An 18873-nucleotide genomic window follows, 5' to 3' on the forward strand; every position below is an offset into this window, starting at 1 on the left:
ATTGAGACAGCACATTTTATATCTTTCTTACAGGGATAAAGGAAAAAGCAACAAAATCCATCTATGTAAAATATGTCAGAGCCTCACTCTGGTATCAATGACTTCTTCACTCAGATGTTCAGGAACAGAGGTGGTCAAGCAGAACATCCCCTGTGTTTTGCTGAGCTGTCAGGTGCCAAACTGCAAGAGGCAGTGGGAAGCGCGACCACCCTGTCTGCACCTTTCCTTCTGGCACAAACAGCGGAAGAAGCCTGGAGGAATTCCGTGTTCAGCATTTCCCAACATCAAATCACACGCAAAGGTGTCTGATAAGTATTTACATTGGAAGATGCTGTTCTGGGGTGAAGTACAGCAGTGTTACATATTCCTTATCTACCAACTAAGCACTGTATTCACCTCCGCGGAGGGCTTTAAGGCCCCCAGACATTAGCCCGAAGCAAAACCACATTGTCTCCATTTAATTACCTCTCTTTTCATACTTACTGTGATCCAAATGACTGAGTTAAACAAAATGGTAACTAGTAACAGGAGACCATTGATAACCAGCAAGCTGAGGTGAGTGTACGTGCATAGAGTTCAAAAAGAAATGATGCTGCTGCCTGCTGTTTACTACTCCAGCATGAATTTATAAAGTGAATTAGCAAGAATTAAAAGGATTAAAGTCCCAGGAACCGATGAAGTCAAAGAGAAATAGAAAATGGATGCAGTCCTAAAAAGATAAAATTATTTAACAACTTATTAAAACAGTTCATCACTGTAATTAAAATCCAAGTGCCTAGAAAAAAGTGCCAAAGAAAGGTAATTATTTATGAGGAGACTTTAAAAAGCCATTCACAGTGAATTTGGGAGAGAACCAGCCTGAAAGAGTTGGTAGTAAAAAGAAATTGTTTGTTTATTCATAAAACTTATTTTGGTCTAGCCTACCACTAAGAATCCCTAACATCTGCTCAATGGCAGCTGTAAGTAACATTAGGAACACTCAGCCAATTTATATCTTTCCTTTTTATTAAAAAGTAAACAGGTCTTTTTAAATTATTCACTAGTAAATTAACATAAAAATCAGTGCTGTAGCTAACCACATTTTGTGGAAAGGCATCTGCAAGCTACACATGATCATGATGATCTCCATCTTTCTACATTTCACTGACTACTTTACTCTTTATGTGACGCCCCACCCAATTTAGCAAATGAAAACCTAGAAAACTTAGAAGCCATACAGGAGTCACTGCCATGAATAATACAAAATGCATCACTGATACCTCAAAAGCCATATTAGTTGTCCCCTTCTGACTTTAACTGATTCTGTTCTTATCTTTCCTTTTCCTTCCACTGTATAAAAATTCCTCTCAAATAATCTCACATCTCTCCTGCTTCTGTCTTTCACAAACAAGACATTCATTGGACAGGAAGGAATAACAAAATACAGTGGTGTTACTAATTAATAATTATTTGTTCTCATCTGCAGCACTTTCATACATAAATCACAAAGTGCTCTGCATGTTCCCATGTTTCACTGCAAAACTGTGTTCTTAAGACAGTAAAAAAGGCACAGGAACACTTCAAACCAAAAAGCTTCTCTTTATCTCTCACTACCTTTATTTTTTTACTCAATCTCTTCAACATTTTGGAAGAAGAATATATTACTTTCTTCTTGAGTTTCTCTCCCAGCTTCAGTTCTTACTTCATAATACAAGCAAGGGCCTGCAAATGAACTCACCAAGAAGCTGTTCAAGGGCATTGAGTAGCTCTGTTTATTTTACTAGGATATTTTTGTTTTGCTTCTAGGGAAAAAAAACCCAAGCATTTCTACCTAGTCTAAAGCTGAGCTGTAATTCTAACCCAGGCACTGGAAATGGCCTGGTTACAACAGCACAGAATTCACCCAGCTGAAGTTCCTGCAAGATTCTGCCTTGAAGCTGCAAGCTGTGACCAAGCAAGCTGCTGAGAAGCTGGATCTGCTGAGATCCAGAGCAGCTGCAAGCACAGTGTCTGCTTACAGCATAAACCTAACCAGTTAGCTGTCAACAGCATGTATGTGGTATCTGGATGGCAGGGAACCAGCTGAACAATGCCACCCCTTTTCTTCATCTCTCTCCATCATCACCCACAGAGCTGCTTCCACATCCTGGGGTCAGGTCTGTTCCAAAGCTCCATTTATGAGTCAGGCCTTGTGGTTCCTTTGAGTTCTCCACAGGTTTACTTTCCAGGAGTAGTGAGAAGGAGGCTTTTGGAGATATATGCCTTAAAATCTCATATTCCATAATTTAAGTTCAGTGTGATGCATGGAATATGGAACATCATCCCTCATTTCCTTTTTGGTCCATTAGAGATGAATTGACACATCTTGGGTGGCAAACTACAAGATTTCACTCCTTCACTACTGTGATATTTGGGATAGGCTGGTAAATTGGACATTGGACTGGCAACATGACTGCAAAGGTGATGGAAAGAAGATGTTATACTCAAGGAGAACTCCTGGTATCACCAAGGAGGAATCTATCCTACACCTTAGCTTTAGGGAGAAGTCAACTTTAGAAATCAGCTGCAGCTGTACACTGCAAAGAAATCACTTTATAGCCCAAAAGGTAGCAGGAAAGAAACATCAAAGGTACAAAAGACAATCAGATGTCAGATCCCTGTTGACTTGCCATGAAGACTATGGCCTTTGCTGTCAATTTAGTCTTTGAAAAAATCCCTCAGAAGGAGGACTACTACAGACACCTCTGGGAAAGTTATAGTCCTTAGTAACTATAAAGTACAGGCAGAAATCTTAAATTGTTTTATCTGATGCTGAACTTTAAAGCTACAATTTCTGAAAAAGAATTTAAAAAAACCCCAAGAACACCAAATCAGGAGCATTTCCCAGGGGATGAAATTTCAAAGTATATTATTAAAGAAAGGAATATCTTCCATTCTCTCCAAGATCTCCCCAACACAATCTGAGCTGTAACAACAAGAACCAGAGAAAAGAAATTCAAGTTCCTTGTGTAACCCATAAAAAACACTGCAAAACAACCACAGAGGCAAGCTGGAAGAGTCTCTTTCCAAACACCATTGAAATGAGTACATTCCATGATAAATGCTTTGCATTTGACCAGTCCTGTGTAGCTCAGTGAGGAATGTGTTCATGCAACCCAGCAGTCAGCTGGGGTACCCAGTGTTTCTCTGCACTTCATGATGTAACTCTTCAAAATGCAACATCAGCACCATCGGGACATGATTTGATAAAGGCTCATGGATGTCTTTATATTGATATCAGTGTGTTTCAACATACAGCTTTAACATTCAGATAAGGAAAAGAATCCATGCCTCCTTATGGGAAACTTCTTCGTTTTTGTCCTGCTTTCATGCCTTAACTGGCATTTCACTTATGTTTGTGCTCATCTCTTGTTATGCCTCTTTGTTTTTCCCTGTGTCCTTATGATTAAAAGGTATATTCAAGTGAGTATCCATAGTCTTTTGAAATAGCCTAATGGTGTTCAAGATCACATATTCCTGATGTATTTTTCCACTCAACACTTTTCTTTTCAGAAGTCTAAATCCACACTGCTGCTGCCAAGAGCACATGTCTTCAAATTAGACAGGCACAACCACCAGGCCTTGATATCTTAAAAAGCAACACCAAACAAAACAAAACAAAACCCAAAACAAACAAAAAAATGACAACCCCCCCCCCCCCACAAAACCCAAAACAACAACAACAACAACAAAAAATACAAGGCTTAGTTTATTTCCACATTTATATTAAGTTTCTGTTAAGGAAATAGATTTTCTAACCAGTGTTCCTATTTGCAGTCTCTAAAAAGATACTTTAATATTTCATAAGCCAATTTTATATAATTGATAGGTACAGTAAATTAAATATTTATTTATATATTTCACTGGTTTAGTAGAATTTAACACCTGCTGCTGACAGAATAAAAAAAAAAAAAAACCTGAAATATCAGAGAAATAAATAGTACCCAGCACATCTCTTGATTTTACATAATATTTCCATGTTTTAAAATTTCATTCTCTCAAACCATTACCTTCAATACCAGAGCTTCACAGATGCAAAGTTTTTTGCCAGGAAGCCCTGTTATTTTGCTGGCATGTTTGACTTGAACTATTCACTGTGCAACAATTTCTGAGTCTGAGGTGATATGAAACTTCAGAAGTTTTAATTCAAATTCTAACAAGTTATTTAACATAGAGACAAGGTTTCATTCATGGGGAAAATTAACCCAACAGGGGTGCTTTCTCACCTCCCTGCATCAGTTGTTATAAATTGAAAGTATACCATTTAGATATTCCATAATTAACATGTTTTGGAAAGATCTTGAATATCAGCAAAAGCAAAGTACTACTCAGGCACTGAGGATAATTTGCTAATAGAAGGTTGACCCCTCTCAACAGTGTGCTACTCTGTCAGTACCTGCCCACTCACTGCAGCCTGCTATTTCACAATCAGTTCCAAAGCACAAAGAATATAATAAAGAACAGACCCTTTCTTAAAGGTCAAGAAGCAGAAATCAGCACCCAGACCTTTACCCTCAGAGAGAAGGACAAGCCTGGGATTTCTAAGGAGCTGTCACACTCCTGCCCCTCTGCAATTCCACTTTGCTCAGGGCAGGGAGAGCACCAAAGCACGACAGAACTCTTCCATTTGGAAGCACATTTTAGGCAGAGTGCTGTGAGACAGCTGCAGGAAGGGGACCTCTCTGCTGCTCCTGTCTGCTGCAGTGCACAAAGCACCAACTTGGAGCTCTGCTGGCTCCCACCACCACCGTCACTCCCAGGGTTGGTTGTACCACGAAATCACAGCCAGCAGCTCCCACCAGAAAATGTCCAGACCTTCTCTTGCACCATTTCCCAGTCTGAATCGTGATCAAGCATTCCATCTTCAGGCACAGGCACAAAAATTTCTACCTTCTAACAAGGAGAACACATTCTGGCTTATATCTTAATTTACTAAGCCTCAGAGAGGTTCTATAAAGTGCACAAATGTTAATTTTGCACACAGAAAGCCAGAGAGGCAAGAAGAGTTGTCAAAGTGATGATATGCTAGAAGTCATTCTGCAACCTCAAACCCATCTCCTGGCTTCCTGACTTGGTGTTCTTCTGGTGAGAAGTGATTGGAAATAGCATTGATTCTATTTGTAAGTGGAGATGGTGAAGGGAGAAAGTCAAGTGGTGGTGTGGGTAACACAAAATCAAACAAACAGGTATAGAGCTGACAAGTTTTACACTGGTATTTCTTCTTTGACTTCACTGGAGAGTACATATTCTTATTTTCTGACTACAGGAGAATACAATTAACAGAACAGACCTAGCACAAAATTAGCAGAGTTGCCAGGCATCCTGCTCTGACAAATATGAATGGCCCCAAATAAAGATCTCCCCTCAGATATGGCTGTGTAGGCAGGCACACAGTTCAGTAAGCACATAAATAAATGCATAACAAAATGTGCCATTGCATGCACGTCTGGGTTTTTAACAAACTGCAAACAAATGAGGCTTAACTGTACGCACTCTAACTCTGTTCTCACTTCACAGACTCTTTGTATCTTTATTTTTCCCCCAACATCTTTGTTTCTTTTAAGTGTTACTTCTGTCCTCTATTTACCCATGCAGGGTCTGTTGACTCAACTGGAAAGACTTTTCATGAGAGCCTGCCCTAGCCTGTCTCAACCACTTTCCATTCCTTCACTTCTGATTCCCTATACACATATTACTTAGCTCAAACAGATTTTTAAGTCTCATTTCACATTCCTTCAAGGTCTGCTTTACTCAGGCTGATTTTTTTTTTTTCCTTTCTACTAGTCTTTGTATGGCCTCTCATCAGCAATTCAGACCTGAGGATATTGTGATTGCATTGTTGGAACTTTTCAACTCCAAGCTTATCTATCACGCCTACATTATTTCTAGTGATTAGCTGCAGTATCACTGTAAAGCTTGTAGGCAATTACCTCATTTAAGGAGCATCCTTGTAGTGCCTCACTGAACATGCTGTTATCTGCATTTTCATACTGCTGGCTTTTTTTATTTCTCCCCATTCTGTACCAGAACAAATGAAGTCACTTGTTTCTGTTCCAACCTCTTTTTGGCTGACGGTATTTAAAGATACTCCATCTTTTGATCTTACTCCTAACTCAATAACTTTGTTAGTCCATGATATCATTCAAAACTTTGAGACAGATTGTCATGCTGCATCTTAGTCTTCCACAGCACATTTTGAGCTTGTTCCTTGCACTAAACTTCCAGTGGTGTTAACTAGAGCTCTGAAGGTGCAGAACAACCATGGACTATGCAAGAATTCAAGATATCTGCTGCAGCAGACAGGGAAGTGATCGACTCCCAGTATAATTCCACAGCAATAATCACTGTCCTGATAAGCCCCTTAAGCAGCCAACTGCAACCACCTCTACATTCAACACAGTGTCCAAGAAAGCCTCAGTTACCATCAGTGCTAAGCACTCTTCCCACACACTCCTAAGTGTAAGAACTCCCTGACTTGCCTCCAGCCCCACACCGGATCTCCAGAGCAGAGCTGAACATCATCTGTCATCCTGAGGAGCATTCAGAGACAGATCACATCCTTAGAAAGGAGTTGCTTCTAGAAGACAGACACACATTGCCCCTGGTTTCTGACGGATATTTTACAGGTAGAGTGTACCCTTTACAGACACGCCATAAACTCAACACACTTGGTTGTATTTCAGACAAGTGAAACAAGACACAAAGTGAGATTTTGTTTGTGTGTTACCAAGCCTCTTCCCTTGGCCCTATATGCTCTGGGCTCTAATAACTGACTGACTTGCTATCAAAATACAGCTGAAGTTGTAGACACACCATTAAAACAACTCATAATACAACTCACATACTACTGAGGGGAGACCCTTGATTTTTGGATTGAGCAGGAGATTTAAAGCCAGAAACTCACAACTGATCTCAGTTTGATTTTTGCTTTGTCTGTTATTATCTTTGTCTCATATTTTACAAGGCAATTGTAAGATTTACTCTGCTAATGTCAGTTATGTGCTTTGAAGACATAAGGTACTAAGTGCCAAGTATTATTGCTTATTCAGTAGTCTTGTTTCCTATATTAGTAGCATTTGAGCAAAGCATGCCTTGCTTTTCAGTCAGTTTTGCTACTTTGCTTTCCTTGGTCTCTCATTTTTCATGAAACAGTTATTTGGCAGAAGTTTTGGTTCATAGCAGTCCACATCCAGCAGAAGGAAGTCAGCCCTTGAACTCAGATGACTTCTAGCATGTTTACAGCCACACCTCATAACCCTGCTCAGAACAAATCTGTGCAAGAAAGTGCTCAGAAAAACAACAGCTATTGGCATCTTAGAGTTTGTCTTCCCTAATATTAATCCCAGGATAAAAATCTTATTTAGAGCTGAGGTAAAAGCTTTGTGTTGCCAGGCATTATTTTGTGATGTTCCAAACCATCCCTCTCTCCTGTGAGCTGCAACACAAAGCTTTTCCTCACTGTTTTGGCTATGTTATTTCTGTTCACTTTGGAATGAACAGCATCAAAGGATCTAAACCCACTTCTGCTCACATATTCAAGGTGTTTTAATTTTCTCCTTCTAGACAACAGAAACCTTATTGCTTCAGCCACCTGCTGCTACTACTTGCAGGATTTTTAAGACTTTAGAAGTTGGTTTATTTTAGTACTAATTCCCTTCTTAAATTCAATGTTTACATTTGTCAGTATCTCCGCATATCACTTATTTGAATAATTCTTTAATGACCTATAAAAAATTTGTTTTAAACCCACACACCAGTAGAGCTGCAGAAGAACATAAATCACTGTTTCCTGATTTTTACACAGGTACTTGTTCGGATATATATAAAGAAAACAAGTATCTTTCAAATGTCACTGCTGTGCTCCCTCAGCTTCCCAAACTGTGGTGTAAAAGCAGTTCTCACAGTCAGTGACAAATTTTTGTCATTTTGTCTTGAAAAGATCAAGTTTTCACTTTCAAAGTACCTTTACTTAATCACTTCCTCCCCCTCTTTCCTGGCCTGTGTATCTTAATGATTACGAATTGTTACACAGTACAGTAAAGACTAGTAATTAAGTAATATGGTTTTCCAGAATAAAAATCCTATATATGAGCAAAATACGCAATTAAGTCATCAACAGCTTTACTGAAGTATTCCTTTCCCACTGCAAGTTCATCTTTCCCTTCCTTGTCTGCCTTCCTTGGCTGTTTCTGATGTTTGCGGCAAGAAACAGAAGTTTAAAAATGGTCCACCTCTCACACTATGTACAAGAATTGTTTCTTGAATGTTCTCAAGAAGAAATTGAGAAATGTCCTCTTGAAAACTCCCAGTGAAGTAATATGTAATAGTTACAATTAGCATGGGGGAGTCAGGCAGCCATTTGTGTTCCTTAGGATTGTTCATTCCAAGAGATTACTTAGGCACAGACCTGAGTGTCTCCTGTAGAAATGGACGTGATTGACACAAGGATACACCAGACACTGAACACCACTAAATACTTTACTCTCTGTCCCCAAAGCACAGTCAAAAATGCAGTCAGTTTTCTTGAGAAGCTCATGCACTCAAACCACCACCAGGACTTGAAGAAGCACAAGAAATGGCAGTGAATGTTCTAAACCAATGACCCAAAATTCCTTGATTTGGTGCTAGACATTTGTCTCCAAAAAATCAATGTCCTCCTTTGGCAGTGGGAAAAAGGCACTGCTGTGCAAAGCTCCCTGCCATCCTGTCCTCCTCAGCACTGCAGAGATTATTCTTGCCAGGTGAGTCACTGTCCTTAGAGGGATGTCAGCCTCTTTCACTCAGAAATAGCTTCTTAAATATTCCACAAGAATTTATGGCGTGTCAGTCAAGTTGGTAAAGGCATGGTTAAAAGAATTTAAAATAACTGTGTGTCTCCTCCCATTCTGATGCCTTTCCCCTTGTGGACTGTACTGGAGAAGGAAGAAAAAGTAGCCATGTAGAATTATTTCAGAGACAACAGGAGTCAAGAGCCACCAGTTCAAATAGAGGAAAATTATATATAGTTTATATTATATAGCATATAAACTTATATGATATATCATATAAACTTATATTATATGTATTATATATAATACAAATATATATATTATATATAATACAAACTATAATATAGCATAATATAATATTATGTATACTAGTTTATATTATATATAATATATCTAACACATATCTAGTATCTAATATAATGATAATAATAACATTAATATTGTACGTCTCATATATTTAAATTATATTTATATAATACCTCTGGTGGCTTTGTTCTTCAGGATTTTTGGTGAATGTGTGCATGCTCAGCAAGGCACTACAAACATCTGTAACCCCAGGATTTTGTGCTCCCCACATGATAGGCTGGCATCGTGGATAGTGGAGTGAGAACACTTCAAGGACTGCACTGATAGAACTGCCTGCAAAGCAAGGCTGTGAACCAAATTACTGAGGATGTGACCATTTAAAAAAAAAAAAACCTAAAACACTGCCAACGAATCAAAAACTGCACAGCAAACTAGTTAACCCTTTTCTGGAATAATTTTCAACTGTAATTCTTTGCAAACTCAGCTTACAATGACACATGAGAAGCAGTTCTGACAGCACAGCTGAGGGAACTGTATTTTGCTCTAAAGGACAGGAGGAACAGGTCAGAGGCAGCAAAAACTTCTAAAGCCAGTTTTTCAGTTGAATCCACTATACTGTGGATTCACTTTCTCTCCAAAGTAATACAAATATACAAATAAAACAAAATTCAACTGGAATTCAGGGCTCTCAGCAGTTCTGACAAGTTGGAGTCTGAATGCCTGGACCTCAATGCATGTATGTGGAGCACAAATAAATTTTTATTTTTATGCATACCCACAAAGAAAAAGCAAAAGATTGAAATAAGGAAATTACTGAATATATTCAGATGGATAAGTATCTTGTAAAGTGAATAACTAGGCAAAGAAAAATCATTAACAATAGAGCCATCTGCTGTATTTCAAAAAAACTACAGCAGCAAAATTCTGAAAATGATAAAATGCTTTATAAGCTGAATTCTTTACTACTCAGTGGAACAAAAAGTGATCATAATGATTAGTGCATCAGTTTAAATAAGAAGAAATGTGTATTTCTTACACCTTTTCTAATTAAAAGCAATATTTAGTGGCATAATACTGATCCTCTGTGTCTAGTGATACTAATTGACATTGTAGCTGGGCTTGTTAGAAGCCTGGAATGCTCTTCATTCCACTCGAATCACAGAAGCACAGAACTGTGTATGGTAACAGTGAGGTCAGCAGCAAGCTGGATATTTATTTAAATATTGACAAGACACTAGATTATTTTCTTGCTTTAAAGTAAGTATTTCAATCTGAAAAAAAAGGAGGAAAAAAAATCAACACAAAAAATGAGGGGAAGTTTAGAAGATAGACTAACCCAAGTGGTTCTTAGAAGTGTGATTGCCCTAAATGCCTTTATTAAATATTCTGATCAGATCAGATGTATGACAGCAAATTTTACTTGTTCCTACAACCCTTGCCATTCAGCAGTTTCTTACTTAACATTTCATGCAGGTTTTTTGTAGGTTACACAAAACAAGTGACACTTCATTACTCCACCTGCAGCTTCAGTAATTGCTACACAAGTTTTTTTCCCACGATTGACAAAACCAAACTTCCACGACTGGAATTTTTTAAGCCTCATAAATAATATAGCAGAGACATTCTTAGTTTAAAAGGAGAACCAAGAGCTTTTTACCTGCCATCATAGCTATCATGCTGGCTTTGTAGACATTGGCAAGGGAGCCCAGTTCACCTGTAGCCAGTATGGTTTTCATGTGAGCTTCTCCACAGGCAGCGCGGCACAGACGGATCTCCTCATACAGACCTGGGGACAAAGGCATGTGATCAAATGAAATGATCAAGGTTGCCTGAGAGGTATTTTCAAATATGGCTGTAATTTCCACTTCTGGATTAATTTCCAATCTTATAATTAGTTGTAGCATGCAGGAACTTCAGTTTCGTAAGTTCAACAAATTACATGACTCGAGGTAATTAACAACACCGTGCAGTTTCAGACTTTGCCTAATAGCTATTAATGTCCGATTTCTCCAAACTACAAATGTACAAAATATCCAAGAATACATCAGCAGTAAAAGATGCTATGACAGTAAAGATTGATCTTAAACCAGCTGGTTTATATGGTAGTACATTGAATCAGTACTCAGAGATAGCTTTGTTTTCCTCTGCACCTGGCCAGTGAAGCCCTCCCACCCTTCCTGGTAAAATTCAGCAGTGCTCCCACAAAAGTTTACACACAGGGAGACTAAAAGAGCTAAAAATAAATGTGAGAAGTTGGCTGCTTGGGGATATTTAAGATTGCTCCAGTGTGGGGAGAAAAGCAGCTCTTACAGTGCAAAGTCACCATTTCTGGATTTTGAACTTTAAAAAACTAAGATGCAAAATAAAGAAACATTATGCTTTGCATGAGGGTCGTTTTGACAAACTACTCAACATTCAAATACATAATCAAAAAGTTCTTTGGCATTAGGCTAAAATGCAGCTTTAAATAGGTCTTGCTAAAACAGTCCAGTCTATGAAGACTTTTTTTTTCCAGCAATACTAGACTTCTTTTTTCCTCAGCCCTTAAGTGAGACCTGGAAGCAAAGAGCAGGGTTTGCCAGCTGCGGCAGGGCTCTCATCTGACTGATGCCATGGGCACACCAGGATGTCCAGGGCTGGAATTGCTGGGCTGGCCTTCTGAGACATGCTGCACACATTAGCAGACAACTGGCTGATGCACTTAGCAAGTCCCTTTATAGACACCAGGCTTCACCTTGTTTCTTACTGTGTACCAAAGGTGTGAATTAATCAGTACTAGCATGCAGTCTAACATGTTTTATTGATCAATTGATGATGCTCCAGAAACCTACATCAAATCAAGGCTCAAAAAGGAAACACAAAGGACCTGTGCTATTTTTTCATGTGTGTGCATTTAATAACCCTGCTCATGTTAGATCCAAATGAAATCTCTTTTAGTAGGGTGACTCCTTCCTGAAGCTTTTGAAAACCCAGAGAAGTCAGCTTTCTTCTTCTGCTAGTTTCGGTAACAAGAGGAAAAAAAGTTTCCTCTACCTTTGAGATACACTACCAAAAACGTCAAAATAAAACCAACAAAATGTACATTTAGGTTGGATTCCATGAAAAGAAATTACTTCCTCACAGCTGTTGCTCCCTGGCAGTGCAGCTCCATCACCCTCCCTCATAGTTGGAAGGTACTTTTACATGCAATTAGCGTCAGGCTCGTTTGAGCAGGCTCACTGCCTGCCAGCACATATCATCCCACGGACAGGAACACTCAGGATCCTCACTCATCCATGTCTGCCAGGTTAGCTGAGGTGCAGGAGAAGTGGGCACACTTTAATGGGGCAGGTGTGTAGGTAAGAAAGGCTGTTCTTTATTCAGAGACCAATTATTGCAAGCAATAGCTGACATTCACAGGGCATTTTCAACCCCACAGTAGAAGTACAGATAGAAATGCAGCTACATTTGGGACAGAGCAATTTAACCCAGTCCCAGTGCAAGCTGGAAGTTCTGCCTTGATACAGAACAAGGGTAAAAATTCCTACTCTTTTTGATGCCTTAAGTTTTAACTTTCACGTATTTCACATTCTGTGCTGCCCAGGGGTGCAGCTCTGAGCCTCACATTCAGTGTCAGTCAGCTCTCTGCACAGAGTAGGGAGACAAAACAAATCCTTTTCCTGCTGAAGACCAAGGACAACTTTCAGGCCCAAAAGCACAAACAATGGTGGCTGAAGGGAGGAACAAGAAGGATGGGACCTCACAACCTGAAGCTGTAATTGGACAATTAAATCCCAATATGCAAATGGACCAAAACTTATAAAAACGTAAGATCTCGTGACCGTTTGCCCTCGGTGTAGCCCTGGTCAGGCCCTGTCCTGCCCAAGGTGTACCCTAAAGGCCTTTCAATAAATACCTGCTTTATTCTCTAGCTCTGTCCAGTCTCTGTTTCAGGCCAGCCTTCCCAAAGCATCACTTTCAAAAATAAAAGGAGAATTTTCAGTATTCAGTCAGATATAAATCAAGGTACAAGTAACATGATTATCCTGAAAATCCTGAGCAAATATGAAGTATGGGTGGGGTTAGTCACCCTTCAAAATGTATTCAGTGTTCAAGGAGTGCTGGGCTTCCTGTGGGACAGTCTGTGCTGCCAAAAATCCAGCACTGAACGACACAGTTCCATCAAGCTGAATAGCAGCAGGATTAAAGCTAGATGCTACAAATGCAGGAATATCTGTGACCTGTGCAGAACACCAGCAACTGCCCCAGCAAACACAGCACCTCTGGTTAGCAGCAGCGGCACAACGATTTTTGTCAAAAAATCTATCATAGGAAACTCTGCAGGCATATTTTCAACTATGAGCTAAGAGCACCATGAAGAGGCTGCGAGAGACTTTCTTTTTGACTGTTAAAAACAAAGAAAAATCAAAACCTCTCAAAGCGAATATCCCGTACTCTCCAGCATATTAAACAAAGCACTAGTATTATTCATTCTAAAAGCAGTCTAAATCTTAAGTCAGAAAAAAAAAAAAGAAAAAGGCAAAAAACCCAAGAAACCCCAAACCAATAAACCCACAAAAAACTCCAAAGCAAGTCAATCTATATAGAATATACATGGAGCCAGCTGCTCACTAATATAGTAATGCAGTAGCTCTATTGACCTGGCTGTTAAAATGAATTTAACACAAAAACTCTTCTACTTTGCACCACTTGAGATACCTGACAGTTTTCATGAACTTTAGATCTGCTTTTACTAGACGCATTTAGAGAAGTCAGAAAAATTCAGATTTTGTAGGGGAAGAAAAATTCTTTTGTAGATGTGGTTTTAATTTCGCTGTTACAATACACAAGAGTTTTAAGCTTTCTTGTAATTTTACTAACACTGTAAATATTCAGTACATTATATTGAATGTTAGCAGCTATTAAGTACAGCAAAGAAAATGTTCCTTTCCCTATTACATTTCCCAAGCAAACATCCCTGATAATTTCTGCTGGCTGTAATCTGCACTAGATTGTCTAGATGGTGTTACTTTGCTGTAATACATTAGTCCTAAAAAATCACAAAATACAGGGGATAATCCAGATCTCCTACAAAGGAAATGAAGATATTTAAGGAGGAAAAAAAACATACTGCCTAATTTTTTATGGAATAGCTCTTCTTCAAAAATGTGGTCATAAAATCACTTTAAAAATCAATTTCTTCAGCATTTTTATCTAGTCAGTCACAATGACTGAAGTCAGGAGTAGAAACTGAGATGAGAAGATGTTTGGATTTCTGTTAGCCCAAAAAGATCAAGGTGATTGTGACGGGGACACTGCAAAACGAGCTGGAGCTCCTTCTGTCTGGCATGTTAATGGCAGGTTTGTTCACAAAATGACAAGCACGAGGCTATCAGCACAACACAGCCCCCTCAGCCCTGCTCCCATATGTGCAACTCCAGGCTCCAGGGATTCACACGGAGCTGGAACACAGAGCTTGGCTTCAGCAGCCCGAGCTGCTGCTGACAGCACCAGAAAGAAATCCTGCAGCAAGGCAGCCCGAACATCCAGGACTGGTAAATCCAACCACAACCTTCCTGAACAACGTGTGGAGTCTTCTCCAAGTCTCTGGAGCAGGGAAGGTGTTTTGCCTGCGCTGTTTATGAAGTTTGTAGGGTCCCAATCCCTGATCAAAGCCTCTAAACATGTACCTGGAAAATCAGCATAAATGAAAAGCACTTTCCATAATGAGGTTGTACCATGGATGCAGCCACGCTCAAATTTCTCAGAGTATAACTTGGTTTTTTTTTCCCTTTTCTTACAGGAAAATTCAACTGTCCCAGAGCAAATGATGGATTAATAATGCTCCTGAAGCCCCTGAGAGTGTAGCAGGTATTTGCTAACAGCTGTGGAATTAGCACCAACATTACTGCACGCCACACAACCTCAAGGAAGTACAGCAAATATTGATAACGGAGAAAAAAGATTAATAGATCCAGTTGTTGCGGATTTTCTTAGAGAGTGAGGACATGATTTATATTTGGATTGAGGGTTGAGCAACCACAGACTGAGCCTTTGTCCTGCAAGGCCTGTGGGCCCCTGGGCACAGGTGAAAATTCATGTTAAGGCATACCCAGGGAATAGTGGTTTCTAGATGTAGTGTTGTGGCAAGAACAGTTCAGCCACCTTAAGAATAGGATTAATAGTGTTTGTTTGCATTCTTTGCAAACAAACCTACCATTTTAAACTATACTAAGAATCTATATAACCCATCGTCTGAGAGAGAATGAACGGAGAATGCCATGATAGCCACATTGTGCCATGATAGTGTCGTTTTGCTCTCTGACCTCCTATTATTTAGAGTCTTGGTCAACATCCAGTCAATCTCAACAATTTGTTGGCCAACTTGATCGCTCCTTCCATAAAGACTCCACATTCTGTGTCTAAAAGAAATACCCAAATTGCTAATTTATGTTTAATCCATACTTTGTCAAGTAATTAATACAAGACAATAGCTGAGTAAACTACTTTAAAGCAGTACTGCTTTAAAAGGTCATAAAAGGTATGTAAATTCATAAACTTCTATTTCATTTAATGTTATTTTCTGATGTAATTTCGCTGTCCAATAAAGTTACTTTCATATTCAGCATTATTTAAAAGATCTTAACAATTACTTCGCAAAGATCTGGAAAATACATTCTGAGTGTCATAAAGAGCTCCAGCAATATTCAAGAACTGCTTTAAAATAACTTGACATAATTGGACATGCACTAAAATATTTAATAACCAAACAAGCCTTTGAAGCAAATCACAAAGCAACACTATTCTACTGTGGTGACCCCAATTATTGCACAGGCTAGAAGAAAAGCTAAAAATGAACAGTGAGATAAAGCACTCTACCACACAGATTTTTTTTCAACAACTTCTGAAATTGTGAAGCCTGTCAGCATAAGAAAATACTCATAGAAGTTTATTGTTGCTATTGTTATTAATAATATTATTGTTATTATTACTATTACTATTAGCATAAGTTATAATAGAACTGCAAGGCAGCTTAGTTGATGAAGCACCTTAAACACAGGCACAGGAACTGCACTACCTAATTTTATGTAATATAAATAAATTAGATTTAGCCTAAAAATCCTTCTTTCTCCCTTTTTCTAGATTCCTTTAATGTATTTTATAGATTATTCTGTATTATCCCTAATGACACAGGTAACTTATCTATTGAAAGCTAAACAGTAAAACAGAACACTAGATTTTCACCAAAATATCCAGATTACCTAAAGAAATACTTTTTTTTCTTTTAAATAGGAAAGTTAAATATTGTAATTTTTCACCTTCTGGCATCTCTGTGGCAAGTAAATTCTGTTCCTGAAGTAGCTTTTATTCAAGAACATGTAGACATGTATCACAAACAGATTCAGATTCATTAATAAATGTAAGAAATCATTTTAAAATAATTTGAATTCTGCCATTGGTGAAAAAGAAATAATATATATATATATAAGCCATGCCATAATGAGGATGGCTTTCAACCTTGTCATGACTTCAGCTCTGGATAAAAGAATAAGCATACCAAATTAAAAGCCATCCCTAATTTACTTACTTAGTAAACTGACAGGTTTATATCACATCCATCATTGCTGTGTTTGTGTACTCCTCCCTAGTGATTTGAGGCCACAAGGAGTAATTCATCTCCCATGCAGAGAAAGCTAACAATGTATGTCCAGCTCATTTCAGCCATGATCCAAACTCTGAATCCAAGCCCTGACTGGATCTGAATCCAAGCCCTGGATTTCTCCTCTGTATTCTCCTTCACATAATCCTTAAACAACTAAGACCAAAAGTATGGAGATTGTAAATACTTCAAAAGAGGCCAAGATACTATATAGCAAGGAAACCAATCCTGAAGACACAGATGCAGAAATATGTGGGGGTTTTGGTTCAGTTTTAACTGTTAATTGAAAGAAGACCAGAAAGCATGATCTATTACCATGATTTCTGTTATTTTCTTAAATAAAGTCAGGTACCAGGAGTCCATTAGAAAGTCTTCCAAGCAAATAGGATATTATGGCACTGCATTATACAGCTAAATGGAAAATTCATTCCAAGACAATGATGTGGCTACCTTCACATGGAGATTAGTTATAGAAGCACTGTCAGCACTTAAGGCAAACCATTCACAGTACATTAAGGATGCAATTAGAGCAAAAACCATCTTCAGCATTATTGTTCTTACTAATTAGTAGTAGTCTGCAGACGCCAGAACATCAATAATAATAGGAACAGTCAATTTGTACCCTCAACTTTCAGGAAAAAGAAAACAACTCAAATACGTGTTTTCATCAAGAATTGAAACATGTATATTTAAAAAGGTATCATCTACATTAGCAGCCCCTTGGGCTTTCTAACAAAACTCTTCAAATAATTAGGCTTTTACTTGCTATTTTTTTTAATGCTGTACACAAAATCCTCTATAGGCACAGAGGGAATAGACCTGAATTTTCAAACCACAAAGTCATTCCGCCTGCCCAGCCTGACACAACTTCCAACAGCATTCCTCTCAAAAAAAATGCAGCCCTTTGCCATAAATCGATTAAATAATTTTTATTTAGCTCAGAGCCCCAGATTATCAGTTACTCTGAGGTGAGAAACCAAATTCTTCAAGGACTGATGGAGAGATTTGGGGAAGAGACAAAGACAGAGTTTGCATGTTCGTGTAGAAAGCTTTAGGTTCCTTGCCACAGGAACTTCTTTACTTACCTTCCCACTGGCCAGTCAGCACCAAACTCCTGCTGATGACAATGTCAATCTCTCGGGCACCATATTCCACTGCCAGCCTTATTTCAGTCAGTTTGGCCTCTAGAGGAGTTTGTCCAGATGGAAACCCAGCAGCCACTAGCATGAAAGGGGTGCAGGTAGAGGGATGAAATGTTTTATGAATGTGTTGAAGTTTTATAAATTGACCAGTTTTATAAATTGACCAGTTTTATAAATTGACCATAAATTGAAAATACCAGTGATATACCAAAAAGTTTGAATGTTCTTCTTTTTCTTAATGCTTGCCATAATTCAAAAAATCTAAAGGCACCTCATCCTACCCTCTCTTCATCCACAAGAGGCATTAATTATCTCTCCCCTCAAAAACCAATGTCCAGCAAGGTAAGTGCATCTTGTGAAAAGAACTTTCACGTGCATTGATGCTTTCCAGACCAGCTTACATAAAAGCACAGTATCTACTGCTTCCAGCAGAATTGAGCAAGCAAGGAATGAGCTCAGATATGAAGCAATATGTGAAATTTAATTTTCTCCAATTATTTTAAGTAGTTATTTGAGTTAAATCATAATAATATTGTTTAACAGCTAAATCACTATATAGCAAAAATTGCCTTCAGTGTGTTCTATTTAAGATTATGTTTATGATGTTAAAGTACAAAACCCAAAGGTTTACTTTGGAAATGGGAAAAATAATGTCTTTGTCAGAGATTGTCTTTCTCTCCGACATATAAATGCATTAATATGTATTTTTCCCCTACACAGCAATGAAACAAGAACAAAACCTCACATGTATCTTAGCATAAAATGCCTGATCTAACTTCAAAGTTTGCCCCTGCTTTGAGCAGGGGGTTGAACCAGATCACATCCAGGGCTCCCTTCCAACCTGAGTAACTCTGATTTTACTTCTTGCTTCCTGTACATTCAGGACTCGTCTCTCATGTGCAGTGACTGGAGAAGAGCTGACCCTGTTAGATTTGGGATGTGAAAGTCCTGAACCTGTGGCTGCTCAGCAGGCAACACGCCCTGGCCCTGCACACAGCTT

At 38.6% G+C, this 18873-nt stretch overlaps 1 protein-coding gene across 2 annotated transcripts in view; it reads right to left on the minus strand.

Moving 5' to 3' along the window:
- Positions 1-18873, minus strand: part of DERA (deoxyribose-phosphate aldolase) — a 46442-nt gene that overhangs the window by 15859 nt on the left and 11710 nt on the right. For both annotated transcript variants that reach the window (XM_066319531.1, XM_066319532.1), the window contains exons 5-6: positions 17817-17951; positions 10750-10878 (exon numbers count right to left, since the gene is read on the minus strand). In XM_066319531.1, coding sequence (XP_066175628.1) covers positions 10750-10878; positions 17817-17951 — 264 coding nt within the window. The remainder of the gene's footprint in view (positions 1-10749; positions 10879-17816; positions 17952-18873) is intronic.

Source organism: Sylvia atricapilla, chromosome 5 (genome assembly GCF_009819655.1).
Source record: "Sylvia atricapilla isolate bSylAtr1 chromosome 5, bSylAtr1.pri, whole genome shotgun sequence".
Taxonomy (NCBI): domain Eukaryota; kingdom Metazoa; phylum Chordata; class Aves; order Passeriformes; family Sylviidae; genus Sylvia; species Sylvia atricapilla.